At 45.5% G+C, this 20293-nt stretch overlaps 2 protein-coding genes across 4 annotated transcripts in view; one reads left to right on the top strand and one right to left on the bottom strand.

Moving 5' to 3' along the window:
• The first annotated feature begins 175 nt into the window (after positions 1-175).
• LOC105559809 (pre-mRNA-processing-splicing factor 8) lies at positions 176-10426 on the top strand. Its single transcript, XM_012008404.1, has 9 exons — positions 176-413; positions 663-896; positions 2289-2457; positions 2517-2681; positions 2755-2970; positions 3236-3574; positions 3863-3968; positions 4192-9507; positions 9591-10426. Exons 2-9 carry the CDS (start codon positions 686-688, stop codon positions 10182-10184), a joined length of 7116 nt encoding a protein of 2371 aa, XP_011863794.1. The 5' UTR covers positions 176-413; positions 663-685; the 3' UTR covers positions 10185-10426.
• Positions 10427-11422: 996 nt separating this feature from the next.
• LOC105559807 (G-protein coupled receptor Mth2-like) overlaps positions 11423-20293 on the bottom strand; it is a 12615-nt gene continuing 3744 nt past the window's right edge. For 2 of the 3 annotated variants that reach the window (XM_012008401.1, XM_012008403.1), the window contains exons 2-6: positions 16329-17521; positions 15871-15949; positions 13179-13363; positions 12882-13047; positions 11423-12389 (exon numbers count right to left, since the gene is read on the bottom strand). In XM_012008401.1, coding sequence (XP_011863791.1) covers positions 12026-12389; positions 12882-13047; positions 13179-13363; positions 15871-15949; positions 16329-17521 — 1987 coding nt within the window. In that variant the 3' untranslated portion in view covers positions 11423-12025. Of the gene's footprint in view, positions 12390-12881; positions 13048-13178; positions 13364-15870; positions 15950-16328; positions 17522-18603; positions 19244-19996; positions 20288-20293 lie in introns of those variants that run through there. The other variant, XM_012008402.1, reaches the window with a different exon arrangement.

The following is a 20293-nucleotide window of genomic DNA, read 5'->3' as shown; positions in this document are numbered from 1 at the left end:
CATTAGTAAATTAGAGTCCAGCGACCAATTTGGCCGTGTTTCTCGAATATTTTTCCGTGTCAGTTCGGTCTCCTTATCTCTATTCTTCATGAAATACATACAAGACTCGGCCATGCCACGCTGAGGCGACGGTAGCGCCGAACTGCCCATCTATTGGCCGGGGCTGATTCGCCCAAATATGGCGGTACAAAAATATAGGAGTGTATCTCCATAGCGTCGCCGTAGTTTCCAGCCGTGAGCTTTCTCCCAAGTTTTTTGAACACAGCCGTAAGAAAGTGATCGGAACCGTTGCGTCGTATCCGAGGATTCCGAGGAGAGGGCCGACTTAATGTAAAACTATCAATTGGACGACGAGTTCATTTTATGCGGCATGGCGTCGCGTAGGAATTGATAAACTAACATCGTGAGAAGCCGTACGTGCGATCACTTCGTTATCCGAGTATTAACTTGCACCACTGTTCGCGCGCGTGCACACGATCCCTCCATCGCCGCCGCCGCCTTGCGGTCGGACATGTTCCAAGTTCCGGCGGTGGAGAGAAATAACGCTCCGCGTTACGCAGCGCTTCGAAGCTGAGAGCTCGCCTCGAGATACCGCGCTGCGTGCATGTGCAGCAACGCAACAATCGCGGCGAGTTAATTGAGAATCCCATCTCGCGTTTCAGCGCCGGGAAGCACGCTCGCAGCCATGTCTATCCCGCCGTATTTGTTGACCCCAAACCCATGGGCCACGATGATGGTCCAGCAGCAGGCGCAGATAGCGGCCCAGGTGCACGCCCAGGCCGCGGCCCACGCACAAGCTGCCCATCACGCTCATATGCAGGCCATAGGCGGACCGCCGTTGCCCCAGATGCCCAAGCAGCCGGAGGTCCTGTCCGAGGACAAGCTCCAGGAGAAAGGTAATGCAGGATTCACACTGGATCCGATGTATCCAATATGATTGATTTATGATAAAAAGAATTGTTAGACTACTTAGGCTGGAAGATGGTTTATTTATTCAATTAAAATCCGATGTTTCGACCATACGGTTTGTGGTCCTTTTCAGGGAATTCAACAATCTACAATTATTTTAAAACAAGACATTGCATCTTACAGTCGTGTCAATTGCGAAACAAAGTCAAGAATAAGTAAAATTATTTTCTATAAACTTGCAATATTACGTCATTGGTATCGAATTAAAGAAAAAACAGCTTTACTTCCATCTCTGGGCATCACATGGAGAACAATGTTAGACGGCACGTCCATCCGATGTAACATCCAAAGTAGGACTGAAGTCTGACAATGGTGTGAAGGAGATATGGAGAACATGGCAATAAATAAATAAATAACTAATAAACCGAAGCCGGAGTCAAAAAGGTTAAAAACGAGAATATATAATACGTACGTTCTCTAGGTGTCCATCGAGGTTTTAAGATTAACAGTTTAAAATTATTTAAAAATTGTATAATGCTATAGACCGAAAACGGAGTCAGAGGGGGTAAAAAATACAAATAAATAAATTAATAAATAATATAAATTAAAATAAAAAGTTACTTAGAAGTTCTTAGTTTAAAAATTGTATCAAACTATCATAAATTACGTTTAAATTCTCCGTATCTTTTTGTAAGTTTATAGTCTCATTAGTTTTCTTTATATAGAACATCTCCGCTATCTTTCTCTTACGTACATTCTTTTCTCTATGTAATATCAGTGGATCTATGTAATATCAGCCAATCAAAATCATGACCATTATCCATGCGGTGATTTGAAACAACCGAGAAGCTACCCGTTGAACCTCTAACATTCCGTTGATGCTCCTTAACTCTAGTTTGCAAATATTGTTTTGTTTGCCCCACGTAAGATGCACCACATGAGGTGCACTTAATTTGATAGACTAATTCCGATTGTTTGGTCAGATTTTAATTGAATAAATAAACCATCTGCCAGCCTAAGTCGTCTAACAATTCTTTTTATCGTTTATCATTTACTGGTGATTCACATTCTTAAGTTGATTGATTTGTACTTTTAGATCCAAGAAACCAAAAGTAAAACCCGGGCCGAATGGTTGCCTTGTATTCTTAAGACACAAGACAGTTATTGTGCATTTTACTTTAAGACTTGAAACTCTTTGTCCCTTTACACTTGGAGGCTTGTTTTCTATTATTGCACTAGTTCACTAGCGCAGCTAATTCAGCTACAAGGAGCAGTCCTGTCGCCTTACGAGGCAGCCATTCTGTTCAGGCCCTAACGCTCGTCACCAATGATTATCTTTTACGACACATTTCTCATAATGGCAATCGTATTTGCTCCAGCGCAAAAATGGCAGCAGCTGCAGTCCAAGCGGTTCGCGGAGAAGAGAAAGTTCGGCTTTGTGGACGCTCAGAAGGAGGACATGCCGGCCGAGCATATAAGGAAGATCATCAGGGATCACGGCGACATGAGCAGCAGGAAGTACCGACACGACAAGCGTGTTTACTTGGGGTAAGTTGCCTCCGAAAAGCTGCGTAAACAGCCTCTCTATGAATACATTTATATTGCAGCGCGTTGAAGTACATGCCACATGCCGTGATGAAACTGTTGGAAAATATGCCTATGCCGTGGGAACAAATAAGGGACGTGAAGGTCTTGTATCACATCACCGGAGCCATCACGTTCGTCAATGAGATCCCTTGGGTTATAGAGCCTGTGTACATAGCTCAATGGGGGTAAGACACCAACAATACTGTCGTTGTTTAACGCTACGAGATATTTGTGTTAAAATCACCCGTTTCGTTTCAGCACCATGTGGATTATGATGAGGCGAGAGAAGAGAGATCGTAGGCATTTCAAAAGAATGCGATTCCCGCCCTTTGACGACGAAGAGCCTCCCCTAGATTACGCGGACAACGTTCTGGACGTGGAACCGTTGGAAGCTATTCAGATCGAGCTCGATTCGGAGGAGGACGAGTCTGTGGCGTCGTGGTTTTACGAACACAAACCCCTGGTCGGGACAAAGTAAGTCATTTACAGATTACAAGGCTAGGTTTTGTCTTATTCGTTTGACGCTTTGTGTCGGCCTGTTTGCTCTTTAATGATGAAAAGCGTAGGGGTCCTGAAATCAACTGGACATGTGAGTTGACAACTTGGACAGCTGTGTATCATTGAGATACAAAAGCTGTCCAGTTGGATAAAATGCTATGCTGAAAAGACATTCGAGAATATAATTTTTTTCTCCGCCGCATACGCAATATTTTTCTGAACCGAATGAAACGTATTGCAGACATGTTAATGGATCTACGTACCGAAGATGGAACTTGACGCTACCCCAAATGGCCACCCTGTACCGCTTGGCCAATCAATTGTTGACCGACTTGGTAGATCAAAATTTCTTCTACCTGTTTGACCCCAAGTCATTCTTCACCGCAAAAGCCTTGAACATGGCTATCCCCGGGGGACCAAAATTCGAGCCGTTGGTGAAGGATTCGAACGCAGCTGATGAAGATTGGAACGAGTTCAATGATATAAATAAGATCATTATCAGACAACCTATCAGAACGGAATATAGGATTGCATTCCCTTACTTGTATAATAATATGCCTCATTTTGTGCATCTGTCATGGTGAGTCGTGGTGATGTATCCCTGCTTACACATTTCCATTATTAAGTTTGTACACACGTATTCCACATTTGTTTTAAGATCTTTGTGTTAAGGTGTAAAGGTCTTACTAGCAGTGTGGTAGAGAAAGTTTGGTGATTGTTATTCGTATCTTTTGTCAAGATCATAAAAAGAAACTGCTGATATCACTCACAAAACCTATACACTTTTTTCAATAAAATTATCAATTCTTTACCGTTTTACACGTGTGCGTGTTCCCAATCAATTAAGTATATTAAATATTATTTACAGGTACCATGCACCAAATGTTGTATACATAAAAACTGAAGATCCAGACTTGCCTGCGTTCTACTTCGACCCATTAATCAACCCAATATCTCATAGGAATTCATTAAAGGTAAGTTTTTTTAACTTGTAAATAAGTTGAGACGGGAAACTTATAGTCAACCCAACTGGCTAGTTAAATTAGTTTATTACACAACGTTTCGACCCTATTATTTTTGGGTCCTTTTCGAGTGATACTGCAAATCAACAACATCAACACAATTATGAACAATGTAGGTTATTAAATGAATAAATAAATAAGTATTGCGTTAATTTGTTCGACTGACTCGCTGCAGACGATGGAGCCGCAAATCGAGGACGATGAAGACTTCGTTTTACCCGGTGAGGTGCAACCGTTCCTGCAGGAGACACCTCTTTACACCGACAACACAGCGAATGGAATAGCGCTTCTCTGGGCACCGAGGCCGTTTAACACACGTTCCGGTAGAACGAGGAGGGCCATCGACATCCCGTTAGTCAAGTCGTGGTACAGGGAGCACTGTCCGCCTGGACAACCCGTGAAAGTGCGAGTCAGCTACCAGAAATTGCTGAAATACTTTGTGCTGAACGCTCTGAAGCACAGGCCACCGAAACCGCAGAAGAAACGCTACTTATTCCGTTCGTTCAAGTCGACCAAGTTTTTCCAGACGACAACGATAGACTGGGTGGAAGCCGGCCTGCAGGTGTGTCGTCAAGGATACAATATGTTGAATCTGCTGATACACCGGAAGAACCTCAACTATCTCCACTTGGATTACAATTTCAATTTGAAACCCGTCAAGACGCTCACGACGAAAGAGAGGAAGAAGTCGCGCTTCGGCAACGCTTTCCATCTGTGTCGCGAGATTCTCCGCTTGACTAAGCTCATTATCGATTCTCATGTTCAGTATCGACTGAACAACGTGGACGCTTTTCAGCTCGCCGACGGGCTGCAGTACATCTTTGCACACGTCGGTCAGTTGACCGGCATGTATCGGTACAAGTACAAATTAATGCGGCAGATTAGAATGTGTAAGGACTTGAAACATCTAATCTATTATCGTTTCAATACCGGACCAGTCGGCAAAGGGCCAGGTTGTGGATTCTGGGCGCCTGGCTGGCGCGTCTGGCTCTTCTTCATGAGGGGCATCACTCCGCTGTTGGAGAGATGGCTGGGTAATCTACTGTCCAGACAATTTGAAGGTCGCCATTCGAAGGGCGTAGCGAAAACGGTGACGAAGCAGCGGGTCGAATCGCACTTTGATCTCGAGTTGCGGGCATCCGTCATGCATGACATAGTTGACATGATGCCAGAGGGAATAAAGCAAAACAAGGCGCGGACGATCCTTCAACATCTGAGCGAGGCCTGGCGTTGTTGGAAGGCAAATATTCCCTGGAAGGTGCCGGGTTTACCAATTCCGATCGAGAACATGATATTGCGTTATGTCAAGATGAAAGCCGATTGGTGGACGAACACTGCTCATTATAATCGAGAGAGGATTCGACGCGGAGCCACGGTGGATAAAACCGTGTGCAAGAAGAATCTTGGCCGTTTGACGCGTCTATACTTGAAAGCAGAGCAAGAACGACAGCACAATTACTTGAAGGACGGTCCGTACATATCGCCGGAGGAGGCTGTAGCCATATTCACTACTTCGGTGCATTGGCTGGAGTCGCGGAGATTCGCGCCGATACCTTTTCCGCCGTTATCCTACAAGCACGATACAAAGCTGCTGATATTGGCTTTGGAACGCCTGAAGGAAGCTTATAGCGTTAAGTCTAGATTGAATCAAAGTCAACGTGAAGAGCTAGGTTTGATAGAGCAAGCGTACGACAATCCGCACGAGGCGCTATCCCGAATCAAGAGACATTTGCTCACGCAGAGGGCCTTTAAGGAAGTTGGCATCGAGTTCATGGATCTTTATAGTCACTTGATTCCTGTGTACGACGTGGAGCCGCTCGAGAAGATCACGGACGCTTATCTCGATCAATACCTATGGTACGAGGCGGACAAGAGACGATTGTTCCCACCGTGGGTGAAACCGGCCGACACGGAGCCGCCGCCGCTCCTCGTCTACAAGTGGTGCCAGGGTATCAACAATCTCCAGGACGTGTGGGATGTTAGTGAGGGCGAATGCAACGTGTTGCTCGAATCGAAATTTGAGAAGCTGTACGAGAAGATCGATCTTACGCTGCTCAACAGACTGTTGCGCCTGATAGTCGATCACAATATCGCCGATTACATGACGGCGAAGAACAACGTGGTCATCAACTACAAGGACATGAACCACACAAACAGCTACGGCATTATCAGGGGGCTGCAATTTGCATCTTTTATCGCCCAGTACTATGGACTGGTGTTAGATCTGCTCGTGCTAGGTCTCCAACGAGCCAGCGAGATGGCTGGCCCGCCGCAAATGCCGAACGACTTCTTGACGTTCCAGGACGTCGCCTCCGAAACGGCGCATCCTATTCGATTGTACTGCCGCTATGTCGACAGAATACACTTATTCCTGCGCTTCTCTGCCGACGAAGCGAGAGATCTTATCCAGCGTTATCTCACCGAGCATCCTGATCCAAACAACGAGAATATCGTCGGCTACAACAATAAAAAGTGTTGGCCGCGAGATGCCCGTATGAGGCTGATGAAGCACGACGTGAATCTAGGCCGCGCCGTTTTCTGGGACATCAAGAATCGACTACCACGCTCCACCACCACTATTCAGTGGGAGAACAGCTTCGTCAGCGTTTACAGCAAAGACAATCCCAACTTGTTGTTCAACATGAGTGGCTTCGAGTGCAGGATTCTGCCCAAGTGCAGAACAACACACGAGGAGTTTACGCATCGGGACGGCGTCTGGAATCTCCAGAACGAAATCACGAAGGAGAGAACGGCGCAGTGCTTCCTGCGCGTCGACGACGAGAGCTTGCAGCGCTTCCACAATCGCGTCAGACAAATCCTGATGGCCTCGGGCTCGACCACTTTCACGAAAATTGTCAACAAGTGGAATACCGCATTGATCGGTCTAATGACTTATTTCCGAGAAGCGGTGGTGAACACGCAGGAGTTGTTAGATCTGCTGGTCAAGTGCGAAAACAAAATTCAGACTCGCATCAAGATCGGACTGAATTCGAAAATGCCGTCGCGTTTCCCGCCCGTCGTCTTTTACACGCCCAAGGAATTGGGTGGTCTGGGGATGCTGTCGATGGGTCACGTGTTAATACCGCAGTCAGACTTGAGATGGTCGAAGCAAACCGACGTCGGCATCACTCATTTTCGCTCGGGTATGAGCCACGACGAGGATCAACTGATCCCGAACTTGTACCGTTACATACAACCGTGGGAATCGGAATTCATAGATTCTCAGCGCGTCTGGGCGGAGTACGCCCTGAAGCGGCAGGAGGCTAACGCTCAGAATCGCAGGCTCACGTTGGAAGACCTCGAGGACAGCTGGGATCGCGGCATTCCCAGAATAAACACGCTGTTCCAGAAGGACCGGCACACGCTGGCTTACGACAAGGGCTGGCGCATTCGCACGGAGTTCAAGCAGTATCAGGTGTTGAAGCAAAACCCGTTTTGGTGGACCCACCAGCGTCACGACGGCAAACTGTGGAATCTGAATAACTATCGAACTGACATGATCCAGGCGCTTGGCGGTGTCGAGGGCATCCTCGAGCACACCCTCTTCAAGGGTACCTACTTCCCGACGTGGGAAGGTCTGTTCTGGGAGAAGGCATCCGGCTTCGAGGAATCCATGAAGTACAAGAAGCTGACAAACGCTCAACGCTCCGGTCTCAACCAGATTCCGAATCGTCGATTCACCCTGTGGTGGTCGCCCACCATTAACCGCGCCAACGTTTACGTCGGTTTCCAGGTGCAGCTCGATCTCACGGGGATATTCATGCACGGGAAAATACCGACTCTGAAGATCTCCTTGATCCAGATATTCCGCGCTCACTTGTGGCAGAAGGTGCACGAGTCGATCGTGATGGATCTCTGCCAAGTGTTCGATCAAGAGTTGGACGCGCTAGAAATTGAGACCGTGCAGAAGGAGACGATACATCCGCGCAAGTCTTACAAGATGAATTCCTCGTGCGCCGACATTCTACTGTTTTCCGCCTACAAGTGGAACGTGTCTCGGCCGTCCCTTCTCGCCGACTCCAAGGATGTGATGGATAACACGACCACGCAAAAGTACTGGATCGACGTGCAGCTGAGATGGGGCGACTACGATTCGCACGACATCGAGCGGTACGCTCGTGCCAAGTTTCTCGACTATACCACGGACAACATGTCTATCTATCCGTCACCCACCGGTCTCCTCATAGCCATCGATCTGGCGTACAACTTGCACAGCGCCTACGGCAATTGGTTCCCCGGCTGCAAACCTCTCATACAGCAAGCCATGGCGAAGATCATGAAGGCAAATCCGGCCTTGTACGTGTTACGCGAGCGTATCCGCAAGGCGCTGCAGTTGTACTCGTCGGAACCGACGGAGCCTTACCTCTCCTCGCAAAACTACGGCGAGCTCTTCTCCAATCAGATTATCTGGTTCGTCGACGACACGAACGTGTATCGTGTGACAATCCACAAGACCTTCGAGGGCAACTTGACGACGAAGCCGATAAACGGCGCGATCTTCATCTTCAATCCGCGCACGGGTCAGCTCTTCCTCAAGATTATTCACACCTCTGTCTGGGCGGGCCAAAAGCGTCTCGGTCAGCTGGCCAAGTGGAAGACCGCCGAGGAAGTTGCCGCGCTGATTCGCTCTCTGCCAGTGGAGGAGCAACCGAAGCAGATTATCGTCACCAGAAAGGGAATGTTGGATCCGCTGGAGGTGCACTTGCTGGACTTCCCCAACATAGTCATCAAGGGATCTGAGTTGCAGCTACCGTTCCAGGCGTGTCTCAAAGTGGAGAAGTTTGGCGATCTGATTTTGAAGGCGACCGAGCCGCAGATGGTGCTGTTCAATCTTTACGACGACTGGCTGAAGACCATCTCGTCCTACACCGCGTTCTCGCGATTGATTTTGATCCTACGCGCTCTACACGTCAACACCGAGAGAACCAAGGTCGTTCTCAAGCCCGACAAGACCACCATCACCGAGCCGCATCACATATGGCCGTCGCTGACGGACGACGAATGGATTAAAGTGGAGGTGCAACTCAAGGACCTGATCCTGGCGGACTACGGCAAGAAGAACAACGTCAATGTCGCGTCGCTCACGCAGTCCGAGATCCGCGACATCATTCTGGGCATGGAGATAAGCGCCCCGTCCGCGCAACGGCAACAGATCGCCGAGATTGAGAAGCAGACTAAGGAACAGAGCCAGCTGACCGCCACCACCACGCGAACGGTCAACAAACACGGCGACGAGATCATCACCGCGACTACGTCCAACTACGAGACGCAGACTTTCAGCTCGAAGACCGAATGGCGAGTGCGTGCCATCTCCGCGACCAATCTCCACCTTAGAACGAACCACATCTACGTTTCGTCCGATGATATCAAGGAAACCGGCTACACTTATATCTTGCCTAAGAATGTGCTCAAGAAATTTGTCACCATTTCGGATCTGCGAGCCCAAATAGCTGGCTATTTGTACGGCATCAGTCCACCCGACAATCCTCAGGTAATTATTGCCTTATTATTTCATATATTGAATATCAAATCCACTTGAGCTGTAATTTCATACTCTCGTTTTACGTGTGACAGGTGAAAGAGATCAGATGTATCGTAATGGCGCCGCAATGGGGAACTCATCAGACCGTTCATTTGCCGAATACGCTACCTAACCATCAGTATTTGAAGGAGATGGAGCCGCTAGGTTGGATACACACGCAGCCGAACGAGCTGCCGCAGCTCTCGCCGCAGGACATATCCACTCACGCCCGGATTATGGCGGAGAATTCCATCTGGGACGGCGAAAAGACGATCGTTATAACTTGCAGTTTCACGCCCGGCTCCTGCTCGCTCACAGCGTACAAGCTGACTCCGAGCGGCTTCGAATGGGGCAAGCAGAACACCGACAAGGGCAACAATCCGAAGGGTTATCTACCCAGCCATTACGAGAAGGTGCAGATGCTTCTGTCCGATCGTTTCCTCGGCTTTTTCATGGTACCCAGTCAAGGCTCGTGGAACTACAACTTCATGGGCGTGAGGCACGATCCCAACATGAAGTACGAGTTACAACTAGCGAATCCAAAGGAATTCTATCACGAGGTGCACAGGCCGGCCCACTTCCTCAACTTCTCGAGTTTGGAAGACGGCGAGGGCGTTGGGGCTGATCGAGAAGACATGTTCGCGTAAAATAAACTCTTTGTGCGAGACTTTGATTAACGGTTTGGAGGGAGTGCAGGACGTGTGCGAGTAGTGTGCGAGTACGTGTAGTATAAGGCTCTTTATTTCTTATTTTCTCGTCTAATTATCGTATATGTAGACGATTAGAAACACATACATGTAATAGTAATGAATACAGATTAAGCCTTTATTACTTAACAATTGCAGAGTCCAAGTTGAATTCTGTGCATAAATTCTCTTTTCTATTGTAATTCTGCCCATTTCATTTTTCCATATTTCGATTTCGTAGGTGCGTATTAAATAGTACATATATAAAAACTGACGAGACTATTAAATATTAGACGAATGTTTGTGATGGCACTTGTACAGGAGTATTCTGTGACAGCATACAAGCTAAATGAAGAGCTATATTCTATACATAATACGATTGAAATGCAACTCCAGGGAACTCGGTAGATAAACCTCATAATAAATCAAAGAGTCTTTAAGTTGCACATGGAGATGCACGAGTTAATGTCTATCTCAACACAAGGATTTTCAAGGTACATATTGTAATACTATCACATGTACGTGATATAAAATATACGGTGACACAGGTTGGTATTTGCATTGCACATTTTTACTGTGCGCCGAAACCAGGGTTGGGAAAGTTACTTTATAAAAGTATCTAGTTACAGTTTTTTCGCTGTAAAAATGTAACTAGTTACAGTTACAAGTTACCAATTCTAAAAAGTAACGCGTTACAGTTACAGTTACTCAAAAAGTAACGAATCGTTACTTTGCAGCTACTTTCTTGCAATGAAAATAAAAGTATCATATCTGTGTTTGAATTATAAAGTGTTGATAAAAGCGTTTATGTGCAAATGCAAGACCTAATGCGATCTGTGGAGGTTTAAAATACATATAAAGTAAAGCCAACGGCACACGATACTATTTTTCCTACTGGATTGCTTACGAGAACCAACCAGGATTCAGCTTTGAGTCACCTGATCGAAAACTCTGCGTCCTGATTGGCTCTCGTAAGCAATCCAGTAGGAAAAATAGTATCGTGTGCCGTTGGCTTAACTCTTAATGTAACTATCAAATTAGTTACTAGTTATCGAAAAAACGTAACTGAGTTAAGTTACAGTTACAGATGGAGAGAAAGTAACGAAGTTAAGTTAGAGTTACCAAAAAAAAGTAACTGTAACTGTAACTTCGTTACAAGTAACGAAGTTACTTCCCAACCCTGGCCGGAACATAGTCTTAAAAATTTTATCTATTTATATAAACATTTGTTTTCTTTTTCTTGAAATGATTTAATAATATTAAACACTTATTTGTGCGGTGGAAATGTAGACCACGTGTTGATATAACGAAAATAAATATAAAAGAAAAGAGAATGTAAAATACAGTCTCTCTGATGCACAATCAATGTGCTAGAATTGAAGTTGAAATCAGTTGGTTATCCGTAGCCTTTTTATCAAGACATTATCGATGGTGATATAATGATGACGTAACTCTACACATTAAAATAAATTTATACGACATTATGGCGTACGGCAGTCAATGTACATGATATACAATACACTTGCTACTTCAACGAGGTCGATAATGGATGCAGAGTAATTTAGTTAATTTCTCTCATCTTTGGATTGTGAAATAGATAAAAAAACCTTGGTAAGTACATTTTTAAAGGAATATAAAGAACGAGAACGACGGAAACCATCAATCTCGTCGTTCCAAAATAAAGAGATCAACGCGAGCAATGTTAAGATAATTCTCGAGAGAATTAAATTACGGCATCGCCCAATTACTCATTAATCATTCGTCTGATTCACATAATTGAATCATTTTCTCAGGTTACAACATTATTCAGCCTCATCGGACGAGCTCTTCGCGCGGCAATTTGTTTGCACGTAGGGATTGACCTTCTCCTGCAGCGACAGCATCCCCGACGTGGTGGTGCAGGTGCGCGAGGCTGAGCTGTGAACGCCGCTGTGCGTCGAGTTTCTCGAGAATAAACCGCGATCCTGGCAACTGAATCGCTTCAACAGCAGCCGTTTAATCTTTTCCTTCCATACGAATATGATGAAAATGATGAGGCCTTGCAGGGTGTTTGTCAGATCGGTGAGATACCAGACGTACGGCGGCGCGCTCTTGAATAACCATGATATTATTTCCATGGACCAATTTATGCCCATCACGATGAACAACTTCAGATACAGATTGAACCTGTGTGCGAACGCAAGTTATAATATATTAATAACCGGGGACTTGGCGATGAAACCAAAGTCGCTGAAGAGCGATATCTTCGGGAAATCGTAATTATTAGTAGAAAGTTTCGAGCTAAGAGACGGGGAGAGAGCTTTGCTCAATTTTTCTTAAGAAATTTTGAAGAGACGAACGACTTCCGCCTTTGCGAAATAGGGGCAAATCACACTTTGATTTTATTCGCACGATCGTATGTCAACCCTCTCGAGAATCGCAGACGCTCACGAGGAATCTCGTGTGCGCGCCGCGATCTAAACGGCGACGATGTGTTTGTTGCTTCAAAAGATTTCGTAATTATGAAAGCAAACCGCCGCATGGGAAAGTTGCCGTCTAAAAATAATCATCGCGTTGGGAACGAGGACCGATCGACATTATGCAAAGTCGGCTCCGCAACGGATATATAATATTAATAATTAATCACGTATTAATGCACAAAATTGCTCGTGTACGAACCATTGCTTATTGTCGTCGTGGCGTCTGCTTTCCGAGCTTCTCAAATGATGAGCCGTGTCTTTCTTGTGGCGCACAATTTTTAGCGCCGTAGAGATAAACAGGCAAATGTTGCAGATAACGGTAACACTCATGGGCCCGTAAAAATATATCGCCCTCGCCTCGTCCGCTGAAATGGAAAGAATTAATTTCTCGAGTCAATCTTTATACGTCGGGCATTCTGTAAGCGCTCAATTTTCAGACTTGATCGTATGGTTTTAATAAGAGCGTCACTCTGTCGTGAGCTATCGGTTCACTTACTGTTGAACCAACACTTCGTGGCACCAATCTCCGGTCGGATCAATTCCTTTGGCACGCTGGGAACGAAATCCATGATGGCACAAACGATAGTGAGGATGGAAGCGCTTCCCCATGCGTAAATCGAATACATGACAAACTTTTTTCTCTCACGCTGCTTCATGCTTCCTTGTAACGAACGGAACCCTCTGCGAAATGTGATTTACATGCTGTGTAGAGTCAGCAACAAGTAGAACATGCAAATGCACATTAAAATAATTATCGCTTTTGGTCGCGGTACTCGATGACCAGCATGTTAAACCGTAATACCACGGTGCGTAATTACTAATTGAAAATTGCTACTATTAATATTCCAATTTCATTTTCTACGTTTATTTAAGAAACGTATACAAAATTTGATTAAAAAACCGAGGGCTTTATGAAATATTACATTGTTCTTATCGATCCTGTCAATCTTAATTTAATGAGTAGCTCTTTGGCAGCGCAAATAAGTTTCAATGCTACGAGTTTTGTATAAAGATAGAAAATGTAATCTTTTCGAATACCTTACATATAATAATTTCTTCGTAAATTAATGATTTTTTCCTTTTAGTTGTAGCAATCGATGCAATATGGGACACGTGTGAAATGAGAAATGGAAAGCATAGAGGGATAATAATGGATGGATGAGGAGGCTAAGGTGGAAGGATTGAAATTAAAAGCTGATTATTAAAATGGCATAAATACACATCAAATCTTCTTAAGCCGAAGGATGATTCACGCTTCTGTGAGGACACGCGCGTGGCGATGACAATGATGTGCGCGGATGATGCGGGCACGCAATAAAAGAGGAAATTAATCCGATTCCAAGTACGATCCGCTGCACGCCCGCCTCGGCACACTCTTGTAATTGATTACAAAGAGACCGGGCAACGTGCGTACACAGCAGTCGTCACACCCTTGTAGTAGGGTGAAACGGGGCTTGGCGACAGCGGGTCAGTTCATCTCCGCTGCGGGAATGGTAAATAGCGACACGACAATATCGCGTCATGAAATTTCATTGACACGCGAGAGATAATAAATTACTTTATAGCATTCCGCACGAACGCGCATGATGAGTAACGTAATAACAAAGGACGCGCTCATCGCGGGCGCGATTGGAACGTGTACATACAATTTGCATTGCGATAAACGTTAAACGATTGTTAAGTTGACGGACGCGACACGAATGATGATTTATATACTTGCGTCGCAACTTTTTCTCAATCTCATTTCGGAAAATACATCGAGGCGCTGCCTTAATCTAAACAGACTCTGTATATTTATCAACGAGTCATTCATCGATAAATGAGCGTGCACGACGTTCGTACGTTCACGCGGTGCGTTGAACGTTTGAGGATATGCGCTCTACTGACATTTTCCTCTCGCCGAATATTGCTTCTCCGAATGGCCTCTCGGACCGACGTCCGACCGCGAGAGAGATCAAAATTAACTCGGCTGTGTTTGCGCCGCATACGCACGCCGGTCACGTACCGGATATTAATTCGCGTCCTGTCGCTATCAATTTCCCCCAGTGTTTGTCAATTATCAAATTTCTTTACCACAAGCGCCGGATCGAGTGGCGCTTGTGGAAATATTTGACGAATCAATTAACTCATTTCGACCTAGAACTCGATCTGAAAACATTTTATCCTTGGTAAACCGTAACTAATGTTGAGATCGTAATTACAATTTATATATATATACATAAAATATAGATAATCGATTATACAGAAAAGTGAGATGACTTTTCAGAATGATTATTTTCGAAATTCAGGCCCCATACATACACCGAAAAAATTGTATTCTTAAAATTATACTTTACAAGTCCTCTTAATAAATATTCTTAATGAATAAGAATATTTCCTTTTTAACATCACGGTTTATGGAATATAATATATTCTTAAGAATGTATTATTTGTGAGACAATTTTAGCGATGGCATTTGTGTTTCGTATGCACGATATCCACCGTGCAGTGCGTGCCGGTACGTGTTACTACGAGTGCCTCTTTCGGGTATTCTTTGTGTCCTGGCTCGAATAATGGATGAGAAAGTAGCTGAGTGGTTAAAAGAGGAAGATTTAAGCGATTTGAACGAGATATTTATTGAGTAAGTATTTGAAATATAAAATAAAAATGCTCATGGATCCTGTTAATCTTCTTACCAGAATCAACAGTTTTTACATATCTTTCGGGCACACTCTGTAATATATGTAAAATGTAATACACATATATGTGTTACATTTTAATAAATTTAATACGTATATGTTAAGCGATAAGCTAAAATAAAATTGATAAAAATTGATAAACTTTAATATATAAATTACAAACAATAATATTCAGCTATGTATGTAAATGTTTATTTTGCAGAACTGTTTTGTAATGATTTATAATCCCAGATATTAATTAACATATTTCGTAAGAAAACATATCATTAAGTATATATTCTTACATGTTAAGAATATCCTGTTTAGAGGATTCCCCTCTTAAACAAAGAGGATCTCTTGGTGCTTATTTTAGAGGAAAATATTCTAAAAATAAGTGAAATATACTTGAAATAAGAATACAGATTTTTCGGTGTATCGTGCCCCATTTCGTTCGAGAAATGTCACAACATTGTTGATGGGAGATAATTTGATTGCAGGCATAGTGTAATGTGGAATATTTCGATTGCTCACCCGAATGTCCACCAAATGTCGAAGCACATAACGTTTAGCCAGAAGAAACTTGCCAGAAACGAGAAGTGGATGATGAAGGCTGGAACAGTCAAATAAACAGCTATTAATCACGCATTAAGATGTCGGTAATAAAGGCTCACACCTTTGCCCGTGAAAGAACAGGTTTACTCCGTCTTTCTCGCATCAGGAATTTGTAGTCGAAAACGGTAAACCTTGATGAAAAAAGTTGCGATAATCTGCACTATGCTGAATCAAATTTTTTCGATTTCGCTTTGAATACTATGTTGCAAAATCTTGGCGAAAAGAAAAGGGAAAGAGCACGATATTTATATCCAAGTGAATCTCCAAGTTCTGATTGCGTAGCAAGATTTACATTTCATTCCCTATTCATTTCGTCGTCTTTCCTAAGGCTCTAATAATTTTTCAGAGAGTAATCAACACGCGATTGTATGCTGTACCAAATGTGATGCAGATGGTGTCCGTTACTATTCTCTGATCGGGGATCAGCTGAGCTACCGCGAGGACCGTGTACGCGACGAACAATGAGCCAACGTATCCGCGCAGCGTGTAGCCGTGCATGTTCTGGAGCTCCGGCAGTATGGAATACACGACGAATGTCGCCAGTAGGAACGGCAAGGATATTATCAGACCCACGGGGTATCCATCCTCTTGCAGGACAACGTCGTCCGATGTAATGCAAACGGCTATCTCGTACTTGTCGTGGGCCATGACGGCGAGGCAGTATGTATCGTCGATTAACTGGTCGGTATACGGTAGATGCAGAGAGCCGTTGACGAGGAACCTATACGTGTCATTTAAATCAATGTTAGGCTCGAGCACGTAGTGTTCGTGCACTATGCACGGATCGTGGACGGTCAGCTGAAACACTTGGTTCAGCCTTTTGCCGATCGAACTTCCCTCGAGCGGATCGCCCGTCGTGTACTCGTACACCTCCGGGAGGGGAAAGTAAGTGTTCCCGGTAATGCATTGCTCCTTAATGAAGTGATGGCCGGGGGGGCAGCAGAGCATAATGCAGGTGTCGTTCTCGCACGCCTCGTAAGGAACAACATCCTTTTTATCATCCTGATAGAACTTGCCAACGAGCTCGTACAACGTGAAATTGCTCCTGTCCTCGGCTTGCATAAAATTCTCCGAGGACTCGCGCGATGTGGAGTTGATCTCGTCGGCCTGCGTGAAATTCGCGTCAAGCTCTATCAGCGTTCGATTGCCGCCCCCCTTGCGTTCCTTCGTGGGACGCGCGTGAAATTCGTGCTGCGCCGAGTCACTATCTTCGTGGCCGTTATTCGCGGTGTCATCGCGAAACTGTACGTCGTCGTTGTTCCGGGTGGAATTTTCACGCGCGTATCTCATCACCGCCTCCACATTGTCGCCACGATTCGTCGCGGTAACATCAGCGTGAATCTCGTACCGCACTGTGGAATCGTCCCGCTCATTATCGCTCGCCGTCGTGGAATTCCCCGGCAGTCTGGACGAGGAGGCGAGGACGAATAGAAGCGTGCAACACCAGAGTGCGAGATCCCGTCGACGCATCGTCGACACGTTGGACACGTCCAATTCACTAAACCGCCTTGATTTTCCCTCGCAGCAGTCTTCGTAGTCAGATGTCCGGCGACCGCAACAGTATCGCAAACTACGGAAATGAGGATATGCGTGATATTGTTAGTCCGCAGCGATTTCGCCGCGATGGTGACTCTGTTGTCCGAAGGTCGAACCTGTTTCGCGGCTAACGCACAAGTGCATGCCAGGATGAAAACGACGAAAAAGAAGGCACCTCCGTTAAAGCAGGTCCTCTTTCGCCCAAGAATGGTGAACTAGCACCGGGGAAATCCCCCCTGGTCTTACAGTTTACTTTCCGGAAGCGTACGGCTTGGGAAAACGTGCGGCGCGACGTGAACGCTCGTTCGCATTTATTTGTTTTCAAGGGCTTTTAGTACTTTCCCGGGGTCTGAGACGCACGAGCTTCCGGTTCGCCTCGCAGCCGCCGAGAGGAGTCATTACGATGTTTCAAACTTTAGTTTACACTTCGCCATTCAGTGTCTAGATTTAAGAAAGAATCTCTAAACATCCGAGGATAATCTTCGAGCTTGACGTAAATTGACGCCGTGCGGTTTTTCGAATAACAAAAATCCCGCATCAAATCAATAGGCAACAACCATCTTCTACATTAGTCGAGTGAAAAGAGCAGGCAGCTAACATTAAGTACAAGGCAAGCATAGAAGCGAGGTAAAGAAAACAACTTTTAGTATGCAATTAGTTATACGACACGTTTCTTATGCATTCGCAGGGGAACGCTGATTTTCTCGTCCGTCGAGTAAACAACTTGCATATGTTAAATTAATGGCGTTATAACAAATTCATCAACACTGATATTTGCAGGAAAAGCAGAGGTACGAGGGCATTTAGAAAGTTGTCACGCGCTCGCGCGATAAGCGGATCTCTCATTAATTCGCAGGATTTCTAAAACCACGCTCCATCCGGTCTGACGCGGCCTCCATAAGATATGCGATGCATAGTGGATATGAGATAGATAAATGTGCATATAAACGATTCGCAGAGAAGTCGCCACGATTCGGGGATCGATAACAGCGATGTTCGGTGAATTAATCGGAGATTAAATCCGTCGCGCAACAGCACAAATCCAATCTCAAGTTAGCATCAATCCTCTTTGCGCAGTAAACACGAGTTAATAGAAGTCGCATCTGTGGGATATACCGAATGTGATGCAGACGCCGTACGGGAGTTTCTCCTGCGGCGTCAGCTGCAACACCCCCAGCATGCTGTACGCCACCGCCAGGCAGCCGACGTATCCGCGCAACGTGCGGCCGTGCAGATTCCTCAGGTCAGGCAGCAACCAGTAGACAACGTACGTGGCGACCAGGAACGGGACGGATGCGAGCATGCCGAAGGAGTACACGACGTTGTTCTCGTCCGGAGGCACTTCATCGCAGAAGAACATCTGGTATTCCGGATACTCGTAGCTTATCACCCGCGCCAAGCAGTACTGGTCATAGTTCAGGACACGCTCCTCCGGCTCCTCGAGCAGCGGCAGCAACACGGAACCGTTGGACAGCAGGTACCAATGGTCGTCCTCGTACATGCGTGGATTCAAAGAGTATCGTCTCGCGCCGACACACGGATTCCATATTGTAAAATTGAAATATTCGTCGCTCGCGGTGACGTTCGCCGGTGCAAGATCCACATCGTAGATCGCCGGCAGCCGCACCGTCCCGCTCATGGTGGCCTCCACGCAGTCGTCCCCGCTGAGGAAAGTGCCAACGCTACAGCATAGCGAGACGCGGGGCTTCCCGGAGCCGTCGTCCGCCATTCCCGAACCATCGACGCCGGTCGTTTTCTAGGAGTAGAGAGCCAGAGGGAACGGAGACAAATAATGTTAACCCACGACCGTGGATGCGAGCGGAGAGGAACCAAACGCCCGTGGATCTTCGGATCCACGTTATCTCGAATGTATCATTATGCATAACAGGATTAACTGGTACTTCCCTGTTCCATTTGCCATACCCTTTTATCAGAAAATTATTTTTAGATCCACGCTACCGCGGAAATTCTCCGATGACTAGGTCTGCTGTATTACGCAGCGTTTTCACGTTGGTCCCTTTCCGCGTGTTACAGCCAATTACAGTTAATATAGGAAATTGAGTCCGAGTCGTTATGTCAATTAAAGTCGATCACAGATGAACAAATTGCTGCAATTCACTTAGCTGGTTAATATTTACGTGATGTCTGCTTCGTAAATCTACAATTTTACTACATAAATCCATTATCTTCTTAAGATCGTAGATTCTTCTAGATTGCATGGTTACATTTAATCAGGCGCAATTCTGGAGACGCAAGTTCTCCCGAAAGTTGGAATTAATCGTGGCACGCAAACAGTTAGCAGGTCGCCTCTGATGTTATCATTATATTCACGAATATAATAGCTCTTGCGCGGAAATTCAGTCATCACCACGAAATTCGCTACAGGCGATTAAATATCATTAAGGTAAGCATATTATGGTACGCATTAGCCAAAGCAACACTGAATTAATCTCATCGACAAATTCCGAGTACAATGTAGTGAGTGCAATCGAGCTTGAATTATCTCTACCTCCAGATAAACATGAGGGACGATAAAATTTTCCTTCCATGATTCCTCTGGCTCGCCCTCCGCCTGGACACTTTTGAGAGCGGCAGCGGCGATCGAGATCGCAAGAAACGCGGCGTACGGAACTGTTCTCGGATGCCGTTTCATTATGTACTAATTATTAAATAAGGCCGCCGCCGTGCACCAGCTCGAATCGGAGAAATTATCGTCGCCGCCTCTCAGCGTTATCGCCGTGCGGAAGCTTACTCACGAAAGTGCCGCAATAAGTGGCGGAAGAGAAAAAGAGAAAGAGATAAAAAA

This window comes from Vollenhovia emeryi, unplaced genomic scaffold (genome assembly GCF_000949405.1).
Source record: "Vollenhovia emeryi isolate VEMERY1.0 unplaced genomic scaffold, V.emery_V1.0 DF939253.1, whole genome shotgun sequence".
Classification (NCBI taxonomy): Eukaryota; Metazoa; Arthropoda; class Insecta; order Hymenoptera; family Formicidae; genus Vollenhovia; species Vollenhovia emeryi.
The sequence above is the reverse complement of the archived record's forward strand: the minus strand, read 5'-3'. Positions and strand labels throughout refer to the sequence as shown.